At 45.4% G+C, this 17,222-nt stretch overlaps 2 protein-coding genes and 1 long non-coding RNA gene across 9 annotated transcripts in view; 2 read left to right on the forward strand and 1 right to left on the reverse strand.

Moving 5' to 3' along the window:
* Positions 1-3,132, forward strand: part of SCUBE3 (signal peptide, CUB domain and EGF like domain containing 3) — a 33,907-nt gene extending 30,775 nt beyond the window's left edge. For 4 of the 5 annotated variants that reach the window (XM_042938530.1, XM_042938525.1, XM_042938528.1 and 1 more), the window contains 4 exons: positions 176-373; positions 865-1,017; positions 1,142-1,221; positions 2,849-3,132. In XM_042938530.1, coding sequence (XP_042794464.1) covers positions 176-373; positions 865-1,017; positions 1,142-1,221; positions 2,849-2,998 — 581 coding nt within the window. In that variant the 3' untranslated portion in view covers positions 2,999-3,132. Of the gene's footprint in view, positions 1-175; positions 374-864; positions 1,018-1,141; positions 1,222-2,848 lie in introns of those variants that run through there. The other variant, XM_042938529.1, reaches the window with a different exon arrangement.
* Positions 1-13,323, reverse strand: part of LOC122219812 — a 48,253-nt gene extending 34,930 nt beyond the window's left edge. Inside the window, exon 1 of the long non-coding RNA XR_006202559.1 lies at positions 13,042-13,323. This is a non-coding gene — a long non-coding RNA (uncharacterized LOC122219812). The remainder of the gene's footprint in view (positions 1-13,041) is intronic.
* Positions 13,324-13,508: 185 nt separating this feature from the next.
* The window catches only part of ZNF76 (zinc finger protein 76), a 32,949-nt gene continuing 29,235 nt past the window's right edge, over positions 13,509-17,222 (forward strand). For all 3 annotated transcript variants that reach the window (XM_042938532.1, XM_042938531.1, XM_042938533.1), the window contains exon 1: positions 13,509-13,819. The gene's annotated coding sequence lies outside the window, so the exon portion shown is untranslated. The remainder of the gene's footprint in view (positions 13,820-17,222) is intronic.

Below are 17,222 nucleotides of genomic sequence, written 5' to 3' on the forward strand. Positions count from 1 at the left end.
GAGAAGGTACTAAAAGGGCAGGAAGGAAGGTGGACCCAGAACTTGAAGATGATGAAACAGAAGGCAGTTGCCTACAGTGTCTGGTTTCCACTTCAAAATGCTTCAACATCCCTAACCCATTCCCCCACTGACTTCCCTTCTCTTTCTTGCTCTGTCCACCTGGGCTTGGTTACAGATCGCCAGTGCGGTGGGGAGCTGGGTGAGTTCACTGGCTATATCGAGTCCCCCAACTACCCAGGCAACTACCCAGCTGGCGTGGAGTGCGTCTGGAACATCAACCCCCCACCCAAGCGCAAGATCCTTATCGTGGTACCCGAGATCTTCCTGCCATCTGAGGATGAGTGTGGGGACGTCCTCGTCATGAGAAAGAACTGTGGGTGGCTGCAGGCCTGGGCCAGGGAAGGGCAGTTCAAATCTGGTTGGGAGGGAGGGACAGAGAGAGAAAAAACTGGTACAGGAAGAACTAGGGCAGTGAGAAGGGAGGCCTTGGAAGTGGAGAGGCTAACAAAGGAAAACAGCAATGAATGTGCTCTGTGATTGGTGGAGAGCAGAGTTAAGAATGCCAGCATTGGGACTAGAACTCCAAAAGTGTTACATGTCTCACTTTCCTGTTCTAGCATTTTTGCCATTCCATTTATTTAAATGTCAAATTTCTTACATTCTGTGAGTGCCTGGATGTCAAAGAGGAGTTGTGGAACAAGTGGAGGGCAGTGGGAGAGGACATGTGTACGTTGGGGAGTGGGGGAAGTACATGTATGGGGGAGAGTCTCTGTCAGCATGACTCCTTCCCCCACTCAGCCCTCCTCCAGGAGGGCTTGGGTAGCCTGCTCTGCTGTTTCCCTGACCTGCTGCTTGCCTTCCCAGCCTCCCCATCCTCCATTACCACCTATGAGACCTGCCAGACCTATGAGCGCCCCATTGCTTTCACGGCCCGCTCCAGGAAGCTCTGGATCAACTTCAAGACGAGCGAGGCCAACAGTGCTCGTGGCTTCCAGATCCCCTACGTCACCTATGATGGTGAGTAAGGGCACGAATGCCAGGGAGGTGGGTGAGAAAGGGGAGGCTCATGAGTCTTGGGAGGGAGCAGGGGGAGCAGGAATTATTTCTACCCCTAAACCCCTCCTCTTGATTGATTGTGCAGAGGACTACGAGCAGCTAGTAGAAGACATTGTTCGAGATGGCCGGCTCTATGCGTCTGAAAACCACCAGGAGATTTTAAAGGCAAGTGAATATGCACAAGAAGAACAGCCAGCATTTAATGAACATATAAACAATGTGCAGGCAGTATGCTAAGTGCTTACATGAATATTCTCATTTGATATATACAACAGCTCTATGAAATAGGTACTTTCATCATTCCCACTTTACAGATAAGAAAACTGAGGCACAGAGAGTTGAGTTTGCCCAATGAGTTCAAGCCCATCTGACTGTACTATCTTACACTGTAGGGGAAGAGAAAGGGAAGATGAGGAGTGAAATGTCCCCTACTTCTTTCACCAAGAAATACAGGGAAAATGAGGTATAGAAAGATGCTTCTGCTTAAGTACCTTCCTTCCCTTCCTCTCTCCTCAGTTCCCACAGAAAAGGAGCAGATCTAGCATAGTGTTTCTCAGAGTCCATTCAATACGATCTGTCTTAAAGGAAAAGAAATGTTACCAACACTGAAGAATGAACTAAACACCTGGTCTGTGGATCCCAGTTTAAGAAAATCGTACTTAGGACACTACAGTCCTAGCCACAGTATTACCCTTCATAAATGATCAATGCAAGGAAAAGTTTTATCTTTATGATTAATAAGATCATTTTTATACTATCCTCAAAATAAGAGACACAATGACAAAAATTGCTTAGGACTTGCAGGCTACAAAGAAAAAAATTTCAGCAATGCTTTTCAAACATTTTTTAAAGCATCTGAACCCTTATTTCACTTGTGCTGTGGAACTCCAATACATAAAGTAGTGGAGTTGTTTTGATTGAAGTTGGGATGAGAGGCTAGAAGCCCCACTTCTTATTTTAAAAATCAGAATACTAGCCTAGAAGCCAGAAGATCTGAGTCTCGGTGCACGGTGCCTGGCACCTAGGAGGCTCTCCACACATCGTGTTGCTGTTTCAGACAGAATGGTCAGGAAAGGCCTCTGAGAAAAGACCTGAATAAGGTAAAGGGCTACGCATTAGAAGATCAGGAAAGGAGCATGGGAGCAGTGTGGCATGCTCAAGAACCTTGAGAAGGCCAGTGTAGCTCAGCAGAGTATGAGAGTCAAAGCAGCATGGGGGACAAAGAGTGGGGTACAGATCATGTTCAGCCTATGGACCATGCAAGGGACTTGGCTTTACTGAGCGAAAACAGAAACCAGAGAAGTGTTTTGAACAGAAAGAGGATATGATCTAATTAAAAACCAAAAAGTCACTCTGGCTGCTGTAGGGGAGAACAGTCTGTAGAAGAACAAGGGTAGGTAGAAGCATGGAGACTGGTTAGGAGGCTGCTGCAGTAGTCCGAGTGAGAGAGAACATGGCTTGGACAGGGTGGTAGCTATGGAGACTGTGAGAAATGGTCAGACCCCAGATATATTTTGAAGGTGGAATAAACAGGATTTGCTGTGATTGTGGGCAAGAGAGAGGAGTTCAGGATGACTCCAAGGACTAGGACCTGAGCAATAGAAGGGTGGAGTTGCCAATGACTAGGTTATAGGATTCTACAGGAGGAACAGATGGTGGGGATGAAAATCCAGAGTTCATTTCTGGGCATGCCTATTTAGCATCAAGAGGGGCTGCTTCTGAGTCGAGGCTGGTGTTCCTCTTTCCCACCCCCAATGCTGAGGCTGACATTACCACCTGCCATCCTCTGCAGGACAAGAAGCTCATCAAGGCCTTCTTCGAGGTGCTGGCCCACCCCCAGAACTACTTCAAGTATACAGAGAAACACAAGGAGATGCTGCCAAAATCCTTCATCAAGCTACTCCGCTCCAAAGTTTCCAGCTTCCTGAGGCCCTACAAATAGTGCCCATAGGCCCAAGACCCAGGTTTTAAAGCCCCCAGACTCCTTAGCCCTCCGAGCCAGCAGCCCCTACCCTCAGATGAGGAATTCTCTCTTCTCTTTCTTTTTGGAGAAAAAAAAAAATCACTATAGACCAAGCAGTCTCCCTTTCTGTATCTCTAGCTTCCTTTTCCTGTCTCTCTCTGCTTCTCTTTTTCTCCCTCTCTCTCTCTTCACTGTGTTCCCTTTTCCTATATGCCCCCTGGAAAAGCCATTAAGTGCTGGCTCTATTCCCCCTGAGGGGTGAAAGAACAGTGTCCCCTTCCCAGCCACACTGCCCATTTTACCAGCTCACATCCCTGGCCCCATCAGCCTGTAAGGGTGATAGAAACCCTTGAAGGAAGTGGGTCTAGTAGGAAATGAGGAGGGGGAAGAAGAGCTTCTGCCATTATAGGGTTGTGCCTTGCTAGTCAGGAGCCAAAATGTCCCCTGGCTGTGCCCCCCGCCCAGGGTTCTGCCAAAGAAGCCTTTGACTTGTAGGCTTATTGCCAGCACGGTCCTCTGGGGCACATGGTCTGAGCGCTGGACTGCCCACACAGCTGGCTTTCTTGTCTATACAGCTCCTCTCCTTCTTCCCCCACATGTCTGCCTGGTGTCCAATCCATGAGGGCTTACAAAAGGCCCAGACCACTGGGCTAGTAGACACCAGCTGACTGAGGAAAAGCAGCAGGCATTACCATGTTGAATGTGCCGCTGTCACTCCCCAAGAGAAAGACTATAGCTCTCTGCAGGACAGAAACCAGGTTTTAAAGCATCACCAAAAAATGAAGAAAAAAAAAAAAGAAGAAGAAAATGTATCATCTAAAGAACTAGACTACAGAACAACTGGGAAGCCAGCCTCAAACACTAATCCCTTTTCTTACTTATCTTCCTGGCCCAGCCATCTCCTCACCCCTACCTAAGTGCTCCCTGGGGGAGCCCTACTCCCCTTGCTAAGTGTTGTCCTTAAAGAAACATGGCTGTGACCAGAAGCCAGCCTGGGCCTTGCCCCAGAGTTATCTTTCCCTGTAGCCCCAGATGGCTTGTGGGCTCCACCAAAGAGGACCCTGCTCTGCAGCCAGCCCAGAGCCACCTACCTCTGGCCCCAGGCTGTGGGCAGCAAGAGGAATGTGTGCACACTTGGCGAGCCTTCTGCCCACCCTGTCCACATCTAATAAGTGCAATCATTTTGAGTCTTCCTATGTTGTCTAGAGGGAGGGGTTTTTGTTTTCTGGTTTTGTTTTTTGTTTTTGTTTCTTTTTCCTCTATTAGAACAACCCTATTTATAGCTGCCCAAGAGAGAAGAGTGTATGTCTGAAGTGGAAGAAAAAAGTTTTGAATCTCATGAACACCTTGAGTGCTGGAACATCTAATCTGTCTCTGCTCCCCCACCAGTGGCCATCCAGACCTCTCGAGCCCTCAGCTGGGGGAACTCAGAACTGTAGCTCAGAGGCACCTGATGTGTAGGAGAGTAATTCTGGGGACTTGATGGAGCAGGAAGGAGTGGGACCTATGTTTGCTAAACCAATCCTGCCATCTCTATGCCTCTCTATGGATTCAGCATGGACCTCATGATTGTAGAGGCCGATGAATTGGTCAGTGATTCTCTACTCCCAAGTAGGGAAAGCCTCCATCTTTTCCCTGCCTTCATCCTGTTTTCCCCTGGTGTGCACAGGACAACCCCCCTGGGGATGGGCTGACTCAGGCCCCTGAGGCCAGAGACAAGCTATGGCTATGGGAACCAAGAATCGGACAGTTACCCAGGCATGAAGTTTGCCTGACCTTAGCCACTCTGCCTACCTTACCTGTTTGCCATTCCCTCTCGGCGTTGACTTCAAGCCTAGCTTCCTCCATTACTGCTTTTCAAAAGGAAGAATCAAGTCCATGCCCAAGCCCACATCGTGCACACATTCTCCCCTCATTCTGCTGCTGCCTATAAAATTATTTCCCATTTGCTCCTTTTAGTTCCCCCAAAGCTATTCAATCAAAGTAGTCCTATTCAATCAAAGGCTACCAATTAACTCCTAGGGTTCATTTGTAATTGACCGTCCAGGCTACTGCTCCTCCCAGGAGAGGCAACACTAAATAAAGAAGTCTATACCATCCCCTCACTACCTAATCAGTAGCATTCACCAGCGAAAGACAGCCTTAGGCAGTAGGTAGCCAATGTCCCAGATAGTTCCCCTGATATCCATTAGCCAATGCCATGGCTCTTAGGAGTGGAATATCTGGCTTCCTTTGTCTCTCTGAGTCAAAGAGTGCTCTGCAAAAGATACAAAATACCTACTTCCAAGCAAGAAAATGGTCATTTAATAGAAGTATCCACACTTCCCAGGAAATGCCATGAAAACTGCTTTAATCAGCTCTGACCATCTTAATTCTCCACCAGAAGCCAGGATAATTTTCTGATTCTCTCCCTACCATTTTGCATCTCTCTTAAAAAGTTAAACAGAGTAGTTCCCAATTTATGCCTTCAGGGTCTTGCTTCTTGCTCTCCTCCTTTCCTGTCACCCCATATATACACATAAACCTACTTCCTCCGATAATTTATTCCATGGTTTCTGGGAACTGCAAATGATTTCCACAGCATGGAAAGTATAGACCACTAGGCTTCTTAACTGATGTCAAGACAGATCCTGGTGAGCAGGGAATGACCTGCTAATGTCCACATTTAATTTAGGTCGTCCCACTTGGGGGTTAACAATCCAGGCAAAGCTGCTGCTGAACCTAGGAGGAAGCCAATCCTAGGGCATCAAACTAGGGCTTAAGTGGACTGAATGAGGAGCCAACACTCAGGGATTCTCTAGACCTTTACAGGTCAGACAGAAAAAGAGGTTTTTACCAGTGTGGGGAAGGAAGAAGATGGTGTAAGTGGGAACTTTCATGAACCAGTCCCGAGGCCTCTCTGCAGGACGGGGTGTTACAGGACTGCAGTACTGTGAGGCCTCATTTATCCTAGTACAAAACCTGCGCTGCTCTGGGTCTGGGAGTGGGAAGCCACTTCTGCAAGGGCTCTGAGCACCAAGTGATGCATATCAGAAAGGCACTTCAATCCTCAGCAATGCAGCAATCCCTTTTCACTTCTCTGCTTCCCTTTTTCCGTATTAGGCCTGGTCCATTCCCTAAATGTGAGGGAACTCTCACAGTCAGAAGAGAACTGACCAAAGCCTGGACTTGAGCTGCCCTGCCCCAGGGCTATAAATCCCCAGAGGCAGACACTGCTCTGACTTCCCTAGGATTGAGTTAGTTTGAGGTAATGAAGGCTCAGATTTGTTGCTGCAAATTCAGGAATACAGTCATGGTCTCTGTCCCTAATGAAATTGTTTATATGTAAGAAGTATTCTCCATATTCATGTTTGAAGGGACTCTGTAGTGGATTAGATGGTTGTATATCAAAATGTCAGAAAACATTATAGAGCATTCAAACTTTTGTATTCGCTATTTAACCTCAATATAACAGGCTCAAACTAGGGGAAGGGAGACAGAGTATAACTGACCATAAGCAGAAAATAATGTTAACCTGCTTGGCTTCTTTCTAAAGCACAATAAAAGAAAAGTGGAAGCAAACAACACAAGGATATCTTTAAATCTGACCTGTCTCAAAGATCGCGCACCCTGCGCTTGGGCCATTATTTGGACTAGGAACCCTTTAAGAAGACATATGATTAGAGAGAATAGAACTTCCAGTTCTATTATCAGCTTATCTAGACAACACAAATTGTAGCAGTTTGGACAAACTGAAAACTTTATTCTTCTGTGTGAGTTAAACTGAAGTTTCAGAGAATAATCATTATCATGTGGGAGGCTTCTTTTTAATGCAAAAAAAAAAATCTCAAAATGTTGTATTTATATCTGCCTTCCACTGCTGCCAATATAGTAAGCATCTCCTACACAATCAACAATAAACAGTAAATGATGCAGTTCATAGAGTATTTTGCACTTGGGGAAAAAATGTATCTGAACTTGTAAAAAGAAATGTTTGGATTCTGTATTGTCTTTTTTTATTATTATTATTAAAATACTAAATAAAACTCCTCAGCCTGACATCTTTTCCTTTGTCTCCGTAGTTTATCCTAGAGCTGGAAAAAGGTTTGAGGAAACAAAGTGTCTTCTGGCTTCCAGATAGGACTTTTAAAATTTTTTCATGGGGTACCTAGGTGGCTCAGTCGGTTGAGCTTCTTTCTGACTCTTGATTTTAGCTTAGGTCATGATCTCCTAGTCGTGAGATTGAGCCCCTAGTCGGGCTCCATGCTAAGTATGGAACCTGCTTGGCCTCCTCTCTTTTCCTGTCTGCCCCTTCCCAACTTGCATGCATGCATCCTCCCTCTCAAAATAAATAAATAAACTTAAAAAATTTTTTTTTCATTTATCCATCTTATTCCTAATGATTTTGGAATCTGAAAAGGCTTGTCTCTCTATTTTTCAAAGCAGTAGACGATATTTAGGGTATTGTTTCTTCTCACTATAGTACACTTCCCCAAATCTAGCCAGGCCACGGGCTCCCTAATTAAGATGTCTTACCTCCAGCAAAATGCCAGCACTGAGTCACCCAAGGTTGTTCTTTTTATGCAGTACACTCTTGGCCACCAGAGAGAATTTTAAAATATCATTCAGCCATACCACCATTACCACTAGACCACAGGAATGTCCAATCTCTTACAAACAAACAGTACCATTTTCCAGGCTCAGAGAGGACAGATAAAACTTAATGGTTACAATTATATAATCTCCTGACATAAAATTTTACTGGATTTAATAGCTATATGATATAGCAATTTAAAAGGAACAAGGAAAAATCTACCTAATCAAATGTTGGGTTGGTCTACTAGAATCCCAAACTTCCCCATGAGCACCTGTAAAGGATAGGTGCATTCACTTCACAATTATTGAGCTCCATATTATGTGCCATGCATCAGGTTATCATAGCTTGATAACAATAGCCATGCTCAAGATCTGTACTCCTTGGGGCATCTGGGTGGCTCAGTGGGTTAAGTTTCTGACTCTTGATTTCAACTCAGGTCATGATCTCATGGTTTGTGGGTTTGAGCCTCGTGATGGGCTCCATGCTGACAGCATGGAGCCTGCCTGGAATTCTCTCTCTGCCTCTCTCCCCTGCTTGCCCTCTTTCTCTTAAAAAAAAAAAAAAAAAAAAAAAAAAAAAAAATCTGTACTCCTAGGATTCTGATTACAATTGATCTTTCCACATACATTTCCCAACAGGAGAGAGAATCCAGTCTACCTGGTGGCTAAGAGTATAAATGAATTCACTGGCATTCTATTTTATACATTAACTTCCTGTAAGTTTGATTTAGTGTGACAAAACATGATCACTTTTGTGGACTGATAAAATCATGTCTCTAGAACTGCAAAGCCAAGGACCAATACAGGGCCATTATGACTACATCAACTGGGGACCATCCTCTCTGAATTCTTTCTGAACCCTCTTTTATTCCAAAAACACCAAGTCTTCCACCTTATTCCCATGACATTTATGATGATGTCCCAGATTAATGTATAATCAGAGCCAGTAGAGTATGGGTCTGACTATATCAAGCAATCTTTAAAATGGGCACATAAAGACTTTCCAAGGAATGCTTTCCAAGGGTATGTGAAGACCTTCCAAGAGGTACTGGGCAAGAAAATCAATCTGAGGAAAATTTTAAGGTAATAACTTTCCAGATCCTCAACTTTTTTTTGTTTTAATGTTTATTTATTTTTGAGAGAGACAGAGACAGAATGCCAGTGGGTTAGGGGCAGAGAGAGAGAGGGAGACACAGAATCCAAAGCACACTCCAGGCTCTGAACTGTTAGCACAGAGCCCGACGCTGGGCTCAAACCCACAAGCTGTGAGATCATGACCTGAGCTGAAGTCAGATGCTCAACTGACTGAGACACGGAGGTGCCCCCCAGATCCTCAATTTGTATTAGAAATCTCCCCCTCCCCCCAACGAATCTGTTTGAGAACCAGCCCAGCTTACTTAATGCATACTCTCCATTCCACCTGCTCTTTCAGCATAGTCCTTACTTTACAAAAGAAAGGCATATCCCTCACCTACACTTAATCTCCATGCATGGTCCAGGATATAAAAACCTGGGCATTAGGAGGGAGGGGTTCTTTTTTCAATCAATAATATTAAAACATTTCTATTACAACCAATCCTCTTATTTCATCTTATAAAATGTTTACTATTTTCTACCTCCTACTAGCAAAACCAAATTGTTTGTTAGCCGTTCAAACCATTATTTCCTAGCCAATATACTTTTTTTTTTAATTAAATACATAATAGGAAATTTATCATGAAGTCTAAAAAATTTATTTGGAGTTATTTCTGATTTTTAAACATGATTCTTATTTAATTGTTCTCCAAAGCCAAACATCAGAATTCAGCACGAACACACACCCACTTCTGCCACAGGGATAACATACCTTCTGTCCTACTTCTTACTTATTAACTAGTGGATTTAGCTACATATTATACAGCATTATTCCAAATTACATAATGAGAAACAGTACTATCCTGTTTTTACAGTTTTGTAATGTTAATATTAGCTCTATATAATTTTAATCATAACTGGTTTTTAGTAATCTATTTTATAAGCTGTTAATTTATTTCCCAGTGATTTTTATAATATTCTTTAAAGTGAATATTAACGTATTTATTTGAACTGAAGAATAAAGGCAGACTTTTTCCTAACAGAAAGTCAGTCGGATTGGGCTGACTGGTTTGAAAGAAGACTGGCTTTGCTAATTCCACAAATGGCAGGTATTTTCCATATTGAAGTGAATCTGCACTTCAATATTTTAATTTTTTTCAACGTTTATTTATTTTTGACAGAGAGAGACAGAGAATAAGCAGGGGAGGAACAGAGAGAGAGGGAGACACAGAATCTGAAGCAGGCTCCAGGCTCTGAGCTGTCAGCACATAGCCCGACACGGAGCTTGAACCCACAAACTGTGAAATCGTGACCTGAGCCGAAGTCGGTTGCTTAACCAAATGAGCCACACAGGCGCCCCTGCACTTCAATATCTTAACAAAAAGATCCTGAAAACATGTTAATAATAAAAGGATTTTACCAAAATTGTGTCGGTAAGTAAAAGAGTGTGAAAATCAATCTCAGATTAACAAGGTGCCTCTGAGTGAGAAAGTAACAGGTAACTAATAGTAATTTTTACATGACTGAAACTGAAAACAAAACCTTTTTCAAGTTCAGTGGTTTCCAATTCTTTGCTTTTACTAAAATTAAAAGACTCTTTTTGATAGTACTTTAGAATAGTATTTGTATTTAGTATTAGAATAGTATTAGTATTTAGAACAGTATTTGTCATTATTGGCATGTAATTTAGAAGTAGTTTTTTTTTTTAATTTTTTTTTTTAACATTTTTGTTAAACATTTTAAACATTTTTAAATTTAAAATTTAATTTTTTATTTTTGAGACAGAGACAGAGCATGAACAGGGGAGGGTCAGAGAGAGGGAGACACAGAATCTGAAATAGGCTCCAGGCTCTGAGCCGTCAGCACAGAGCCCGACGCGGGGCTCGAACTCATGGACCGCGAGATCATGACCTGAGCCGAAGTTGGCCGCCCAACCGACTGAGCCACCCAGGCACCCCTAGAAGTAGTTCAAAGACTCAAGGGATATTACCGTAAAAAATCTCTTCCTTTCCCAATTACTACATGAACAAGGTTTCTCAATGCTTATGTCTATAAAAATAAAAAAATAAAAAAACAGAGAACTGAGCAACAGCAGCACCTTATCTTCTTCTACCATTAGATAATACTCATCCATGAATACCTGAATTGAGAAACACCATATTTCTCATTAAGGGATGCATTATCTTTTTCTAAGTATTTATTTATTCATATAACTAATCTCTACATCCTATTTGGGGCTCGAACGCATGACCCTGAGATCAAGAGTCACAGGCTCTTCTGTCTGAGCCAGCCAGGCACCCCAAGGAATGCATTTTCAATAAAAATTGTACTTTTCAGGTTTCACAAGTTATAAATTTATGTAATATATTTACGTTGTTTAATAAATTGTGTACCAGTAATAGCTGTAATGACAATTCAATTCAAATGAGACTTTTTTTTTTTTTTAACAATTAAAGCCTATGGTCACAGCCAATAAACTTAAATTTATACTCATTCTTGTTGCAAAGAAGTGCGATAGTGATCAATAAGTCTTTAAAACACTAATATACTGGGGTGCCTGGCTAGCTCAGTCGGTTAAGCATCTGACTCTTTATTTCAGCTCAGGTCATGATCTCACAATTTGTGAGATCAAACCCCACATCGGGCTCTCTGCATCTGTGCTGACAGCAAGAGCCTGCTTAGGATTCTCTCCCTCTCTCTCTGCTCCTCCCCCATGCTTGCTCTCTCTCAAAAGAAGTAAATAAACTTAAAAAAAACACATACAAATATAATTAGGATACAGTTCTGAATGGGAAGTGAATGGAGTTAGAAGTTCAAGAAGAAAGGGAACCATATAAAATTTCTGCTAAAGAACTTGTTCATATATTTTTAAATAGATGATGGCAAGGCACCAAACATTTAGGGTATTTGGAGTCCACTGGATACACTTAAGAATTACATAATGGTTTTAGTTTAAAACATCAAAATTTATAACAAGTCAGAAATTATATCCCCTACAGGTACTTAAATTTGGGATGGAAAATTTAGATATCAACTTTTTTTTTTAATGTTTTGTATTTGTTTTTAGAGAGAGCATGGGAGCAGTGGAGGGGTGGGGGTAGGGAGGAGAAAGGATCCAAAGTGGGCTTCGTGCTGACAGCAAAGAGCCCGATGCGGGGCTCCCACCTTGTAAGGGTGGGACTCAAAGGCAAGCTGCTAGAAATGAGTTTCAATCCTCCACTCCAAAATATGTTCCTCACCAGTTTTCTGAGTATCTGAAATTACCCACCATCAGAATCTCATTACTTCAAAGTCACACACTGATTTCCCAGAGTTTTTGTTCATTGTATAATAATAGGAGAGGTGAGTAGCCAATCAGATTAGGATCTGCATGGATTGTGAGAAAAGACAAATGTATTTTTTATTACGGAAAAAGGTAGTTGGGGGACAAACTAGGACAACCTGAGTTCTATTCCCCGCTTTCCTTCTAACCAGGAGTTTATGCTACAGGACACGCTATTTATTCTCTCTGTAGGTACGTAAAATAACTTGCCCAACTTCCACCAGAAAGGAACAGAAAGGGCATCACAGTGATCAGGCTGTTTATTTCTATACCAAGAGGCATATAAAGGCTAAATTATTAACTATAAGCATGGACCATCAATTGTCACTCAGTGCCCACTGAAACCGAGAACTCTGCTCCCAGTCCCACCTCTGGAGAGGCTGTGTCAAAGCAAGCAAATAAGATAGGGAAGAAGGATGCCTAAAATTGAAAAGTGAGCTTTCTGGTTAAGCTCCACAGGGGAGGAAAGAAACTGTCAGTGCCCTCAATGGCATCTTTAGCGCCCATAGACCCCAAACCCAGTACTTTGTAAATGTTTCTAGTTTATCGGAATACTTCCTTTGAAAAAAATTTTTTTTCTTAAGTTAATTTTTTGGGGGGGGAGGGGAGGGAGGATACAAAAAAAAAAAAAAAAAGCCACACAAGTTAAAGTCTAAAAGGACAGAGAGGGAAAAGTTTCTCACTTCATTCCTCCAGGCACCCAATTCCTCTCCTAAGAAGCAACCTTTACCAGTCCCTTATCTAACTCCTCTCAATTCCTTGTAATGTTTTACCGAAAGCTCACTCCCTTTGAATTTTCCCTTGGGTTTCTGCAAGTTCCCCGATCGTAGCCCCTCCCTCGTGGGAGGGGGGAAATGGCAAAAGGGCTTGGTTTCGTTCACCCCGGAGCAAGCCGACTAGGGGGGGAATAGCTGGTTTTAAGCCTGAGGGTGGGGCTGACGGGGGAATGAGAGTGAGAGAACCCACGAGGACCGTCAGGGCGCCCTCCCTGGAGAGGCAAGTCCCTCACGGCTCCTCAATGTCGTCCTTTTCATGAAGGAGCTAGTAATACCTGCAATTTGCTTCCTTCAGGGGGCTGGCTCGAAGATCCTAGGCAGTGCCTGCGGACTGCGCACACTAAAGCACTTCGGGGTTGGTAAGGCGCAGGAGGAAGCCCGGGGGCTCTGAGCCCCGAGAAGGTCCGCAGCCTCAGTGCAGGCAGCGGAACCCGCGGGAACAGCTCCCCTCATAACCTGACCCTCTTGTCCTCCCTGGCTCCTGAAGCGCCCGTCCAGCTCGCAGGCAGCCGACGAGACGGCGCGGAGCCCTCGGGGCCTCGGGCTCCTCCCCGCTCCCGCCACAAGCCTCAGGTGCGCGAGTCCCCCTGCGGGACAGGTGGCGGCTCCCCATTGCTATAGCGACGACCTGGCTCGCCAGCCGCGCCCAGGCCCTGACCGGGGCGTCGTGACGTCATCACGCCCTCCCCGGGCGCTCGGCCTCGCGGGCTGTGCGTCACCCGGCCGGGGGGCGGGGCGGGGATCTGAGGGGCACGGTTCAGAGCCCAGCCGCCTGGGCTCCAGGGCCCGGGAACCTGGATAAGTAGGACGGCTGCCGCGGCGGCAGGGGGTGCGGGGTGGAGCGTGCCCGGTATTTTCTATACGGGTTCCGGGGCCCGGTAGAGGCGCGCCGAGAGGAGAGGAAAGTGCGGCGGCCCTGGAACCTGGATATCGCGCGAGGCAAGCTGCGCGCGGGCGGGCGGGCTATGGCGCAGGCGGGTTGCGGGGCCGGCGCTGGTGGCAGGGCCCGGTGCATGGCGGTCTGTCGGCGGAGTCGCCCTCGGGGGCTGTCAGGTTGGTGGCTGCGGGAAGAGTGGGTCCACCGTGCCCAGGTGGGAGGCCGGGCGGGCGCAGGGCCCCGGGAAGGTCCCGAGCCCGGCGTGCCCACCTTCCTCCGGCCCTAGCCTAGCGTCCGGGCGGCTAGACGGCGACCTGACCCTTCCCCCACCCCGGGTCCCGTCTCCCATCCCTGCCCCTTCTTTCCGCCCTGCGACTCCTCCCCCAAGACTTCTAAACCCCACCCCGTCTCCCATCCCCACTCCCGCCTCCACCTCTGTGACCCTACACCCCACCCACTGACCCTAAAACCTCACCTCAGTTCTTATTCATTGACTCTGCCAACCCAGGAATTTCCCCAGCACTTCCCGGGGACCCACCAACCCAGTGACTCCCTCAGTTCTAATCCAGTGACTCAAGATCCAAGACCCCCGTACCTCTCCTTGGTGACCCCCCCCAACCTTCTCAGTAACCCCATCATTGGTCCGGTAACTCCCACGGTTCTACCCTGTGTTCGCCCACAAACTCGGTGAATCCCCTCAAACGTTTTCTTGTAACTCTTAAGCCCTACTCCAATAGTTTCCCACCCAGTTGTCATCTACATAACCTTCTACATCTGATAATCCCTTCTTTGCCCTGTAACCTCATGGTCTTCATTCCATGCTCCCGCTTCATCTTAAAATCACCCCCACTGACATCTCTCTCTCTCTCTGCACCCTCAGCCCCTCAGTGTCAATCAACACATGACTTACAAGTGCCCCAGCACCATGCCAGTGCCCAGGAAGATGTAGACATGAATATGAAGTACTAGTAATGGTTGGAGGCATCAAAGAATTCTGGATTGAGTCTGTCTGATCCCAGACTCAAGTCCCAGCTCTGCCACCGTTGTGTTTTGGAAACCTGGGAGAGGTCCCTGCCTCACTCGGCCTCAGCCTCTCGTCTGTGTTGTGATAAGGTTGGGTTAAATGATCTCAGAGTTTCCTTCCAGCTGTGAAATTCTACAGTTCTCAGTCAAGATGGTATTTGTTTGCAATCATTTTTGTACCCTCCCTAGAAGTTTACTCTTGTAACCTCACCTCAGGTTCTACTTGCTTCATGAGCCTTATTCCCTCATTCCCTTGACCCTCTACACTCTTAATAGTCCATACCCATTTCCCTTGCTCAGGCCCCATCAGTTAACATGTTTGCAAAGCCAGGGGCATTGATGTGATAAGAAACCTGGTTCTAGTCTCCGGTTCTTCAGCTGTGGCACCTCAGGCATACCATTTAGCCTCTAAGAACCCTCAGCCTCAACCTCTGCTAAGGGAGGATAGTAGTCTTGCCTGAGATGGTGCATGCAAAGTACCTGGCACCATGCCTGGCCCATGGGAGCCCTTAAATCTAAGCTGAGAAGCTCTTACGGATCTTACTCTGTCCTGGGTGATAGGGATTCAACAGACAATGAAGACAGGGCCCATACCTTAACATTACTTTTCTACCACCAAGCTCTTGGAATCCCCATTCTCTTCTCTCTGCTATGGCCTTCTCCTCTTATTCTTTACACATCTTTAATTATGATTGGCCAAGCACCTACTGGGTGTCTGGCTTTGTATAAATTAAACTTACCTTGCAACAACCCCAAGAAGTTGGTATTACTATATCCACCACCATTTCCCATTTCTCTTGGTTTGGTTTGGTTTGGTTGTAAATAAAGAACCTGAGACAGATAAGTGGCAGAGCGAGTATTTGAACCCATGGTCTTCAAAACCTACTGGCTCCATTGACTTTCTTGTCCCCAAACCTGCACAGTTTTCCAGGTCACCCTGAGCCTCTTGTTCCTTATTTTCTAATGATTCCTAAGCCCAACATCAGCTCATTCCGTGACCATCCCCCCCCCACAAGGTCTCTATTATCCTTTGCCTCATGGCTTAGTGACTTCCTCAACCCATTGTTCATGACTTTGCACCCCATGTGCCTGGAGTCCCCTGCACCTTAATACCTCTTTTCACCTTTTGTCTAGATATCCTCTCACAGCCCTTACTACATGATCTCACTCACCCTAAGGGGTCTGCCACTTCAACGAGCTCTCCGCCAAACCCTTTCATACTGTTAAGTCCCTTCCCCCCAGGAATTCATATACTCTAAAACCCGCTGGCCCAGTAGTCATATAATTCCCTACTTTCAGTCTCTTCTCAGTGTTCTAGCTGCCTCCTTTCTACCATCCACAGCTTGTCCTGTTACCCAAAGACTTCATCTAACTAGCCCTTTATCTACTGATTTCCTTTACCTAGTTTCAATGAAATGAGCCCTTTCCATCCCAGCATGAACCCATCTTTCATAACCTATACATCCTCCCATTCTAAGTTCCCTCCTCTTCACGTTCTGTCCAGTATCCCCCTGAGATTCTGCCTCCTATATTCCCAGATCCCATGGCATCCTCCCCATTGTCATCAGTGATCTCCTTTACAAACCAGAATCTTCCCCTTTTTCCTCTCCCTGCATCCCTGCCCCTTCTCACAGTACCTTTTTCCATCCTTCCTCTTCTTTTTCTCCCAGCTGTTCTCACTTCACCCATTTTGATAACACTGATTATAATGCAAATGTCCCTCTCATCCCAACTCCTCCTTTTCCATTCTTCTGTGCATCTAACTCCAGTGCTGCGTAAATGACCCTGCCACTCTGAGCTCTCCTTCCTTCTCACACAGCACTGTGCAGCCAAACCTCACTGGTCCCTTTGGTTAGTCCAAGGAACTACACTCTTCTCTGGGAACTTCTGATTGTAGGTCACCACGATCACAGTCCTTTAGGTAGCAAGGAGAGAGAGAGAGAGATCTTGGAGACCCTTCTGAATTGATTTAGCCTCGTCTCCTGGACACACTCCCATGATCCTGTTCTGTTTCTGAAGTGGCTTGGTATATATGCCCTCAGGGTAGAATGCTTTGGAGTTGGTTTCTGCCTGCATTGAATTAGCCCCATTGTTTCTTCAGCTCTGGGAGGACTTTCAAGTGCCCTCCCACCGGAAGACTGGATGGTGAATAGCAAAATGTGACATTAAAGACCACATCCAAGAGTCTTTTCTGTAGGTCACCAAATTCCCAGGTCTCCTACAATATTCTTGTTGGCTATATAATAATACATAACAGCAGAGAGTAAAACTAGAGTTAAGGAAAGGGTAAACCCTGGGGTCTACAAATGGATCTTTTTTTTAAGATTTATTTATTTTTGGGAGAGAGAGAGAGAGAGGGAAGGAGAATGCAAGGGGGGAGGGTCAGAGAAAGGGAGACAGAAGATCCAAAGCAGGCTCTGCACTGACAGAAGAGAGCTCAGCATGGGGCTCGAGCTCTGGAGCCAGGAGATCATGACCCGAGCCAAAGTCTGAGCCACCCAGGTGCTCCCAAATTGATTTTTAAAAATAAGCTTTTGCCTTAGGCTTGTTTAATCT

The sequence above is a fragment of the Panthera leo genome, chromosome B2 (assembly GCF_018350215.1).
Source record: "Panthera leo isolate Ple1 chromosome B2, P.leo_Ple1_pat1.1, whole genome shotgun sequence".
In the NCBI taxonomy this organism is placed as follows: domain Eukaryota; kingdom Metazoa; phylum Chordata; class Mammalia; order Carnivora; family Felidae; genus Panthera; species Panthera leo.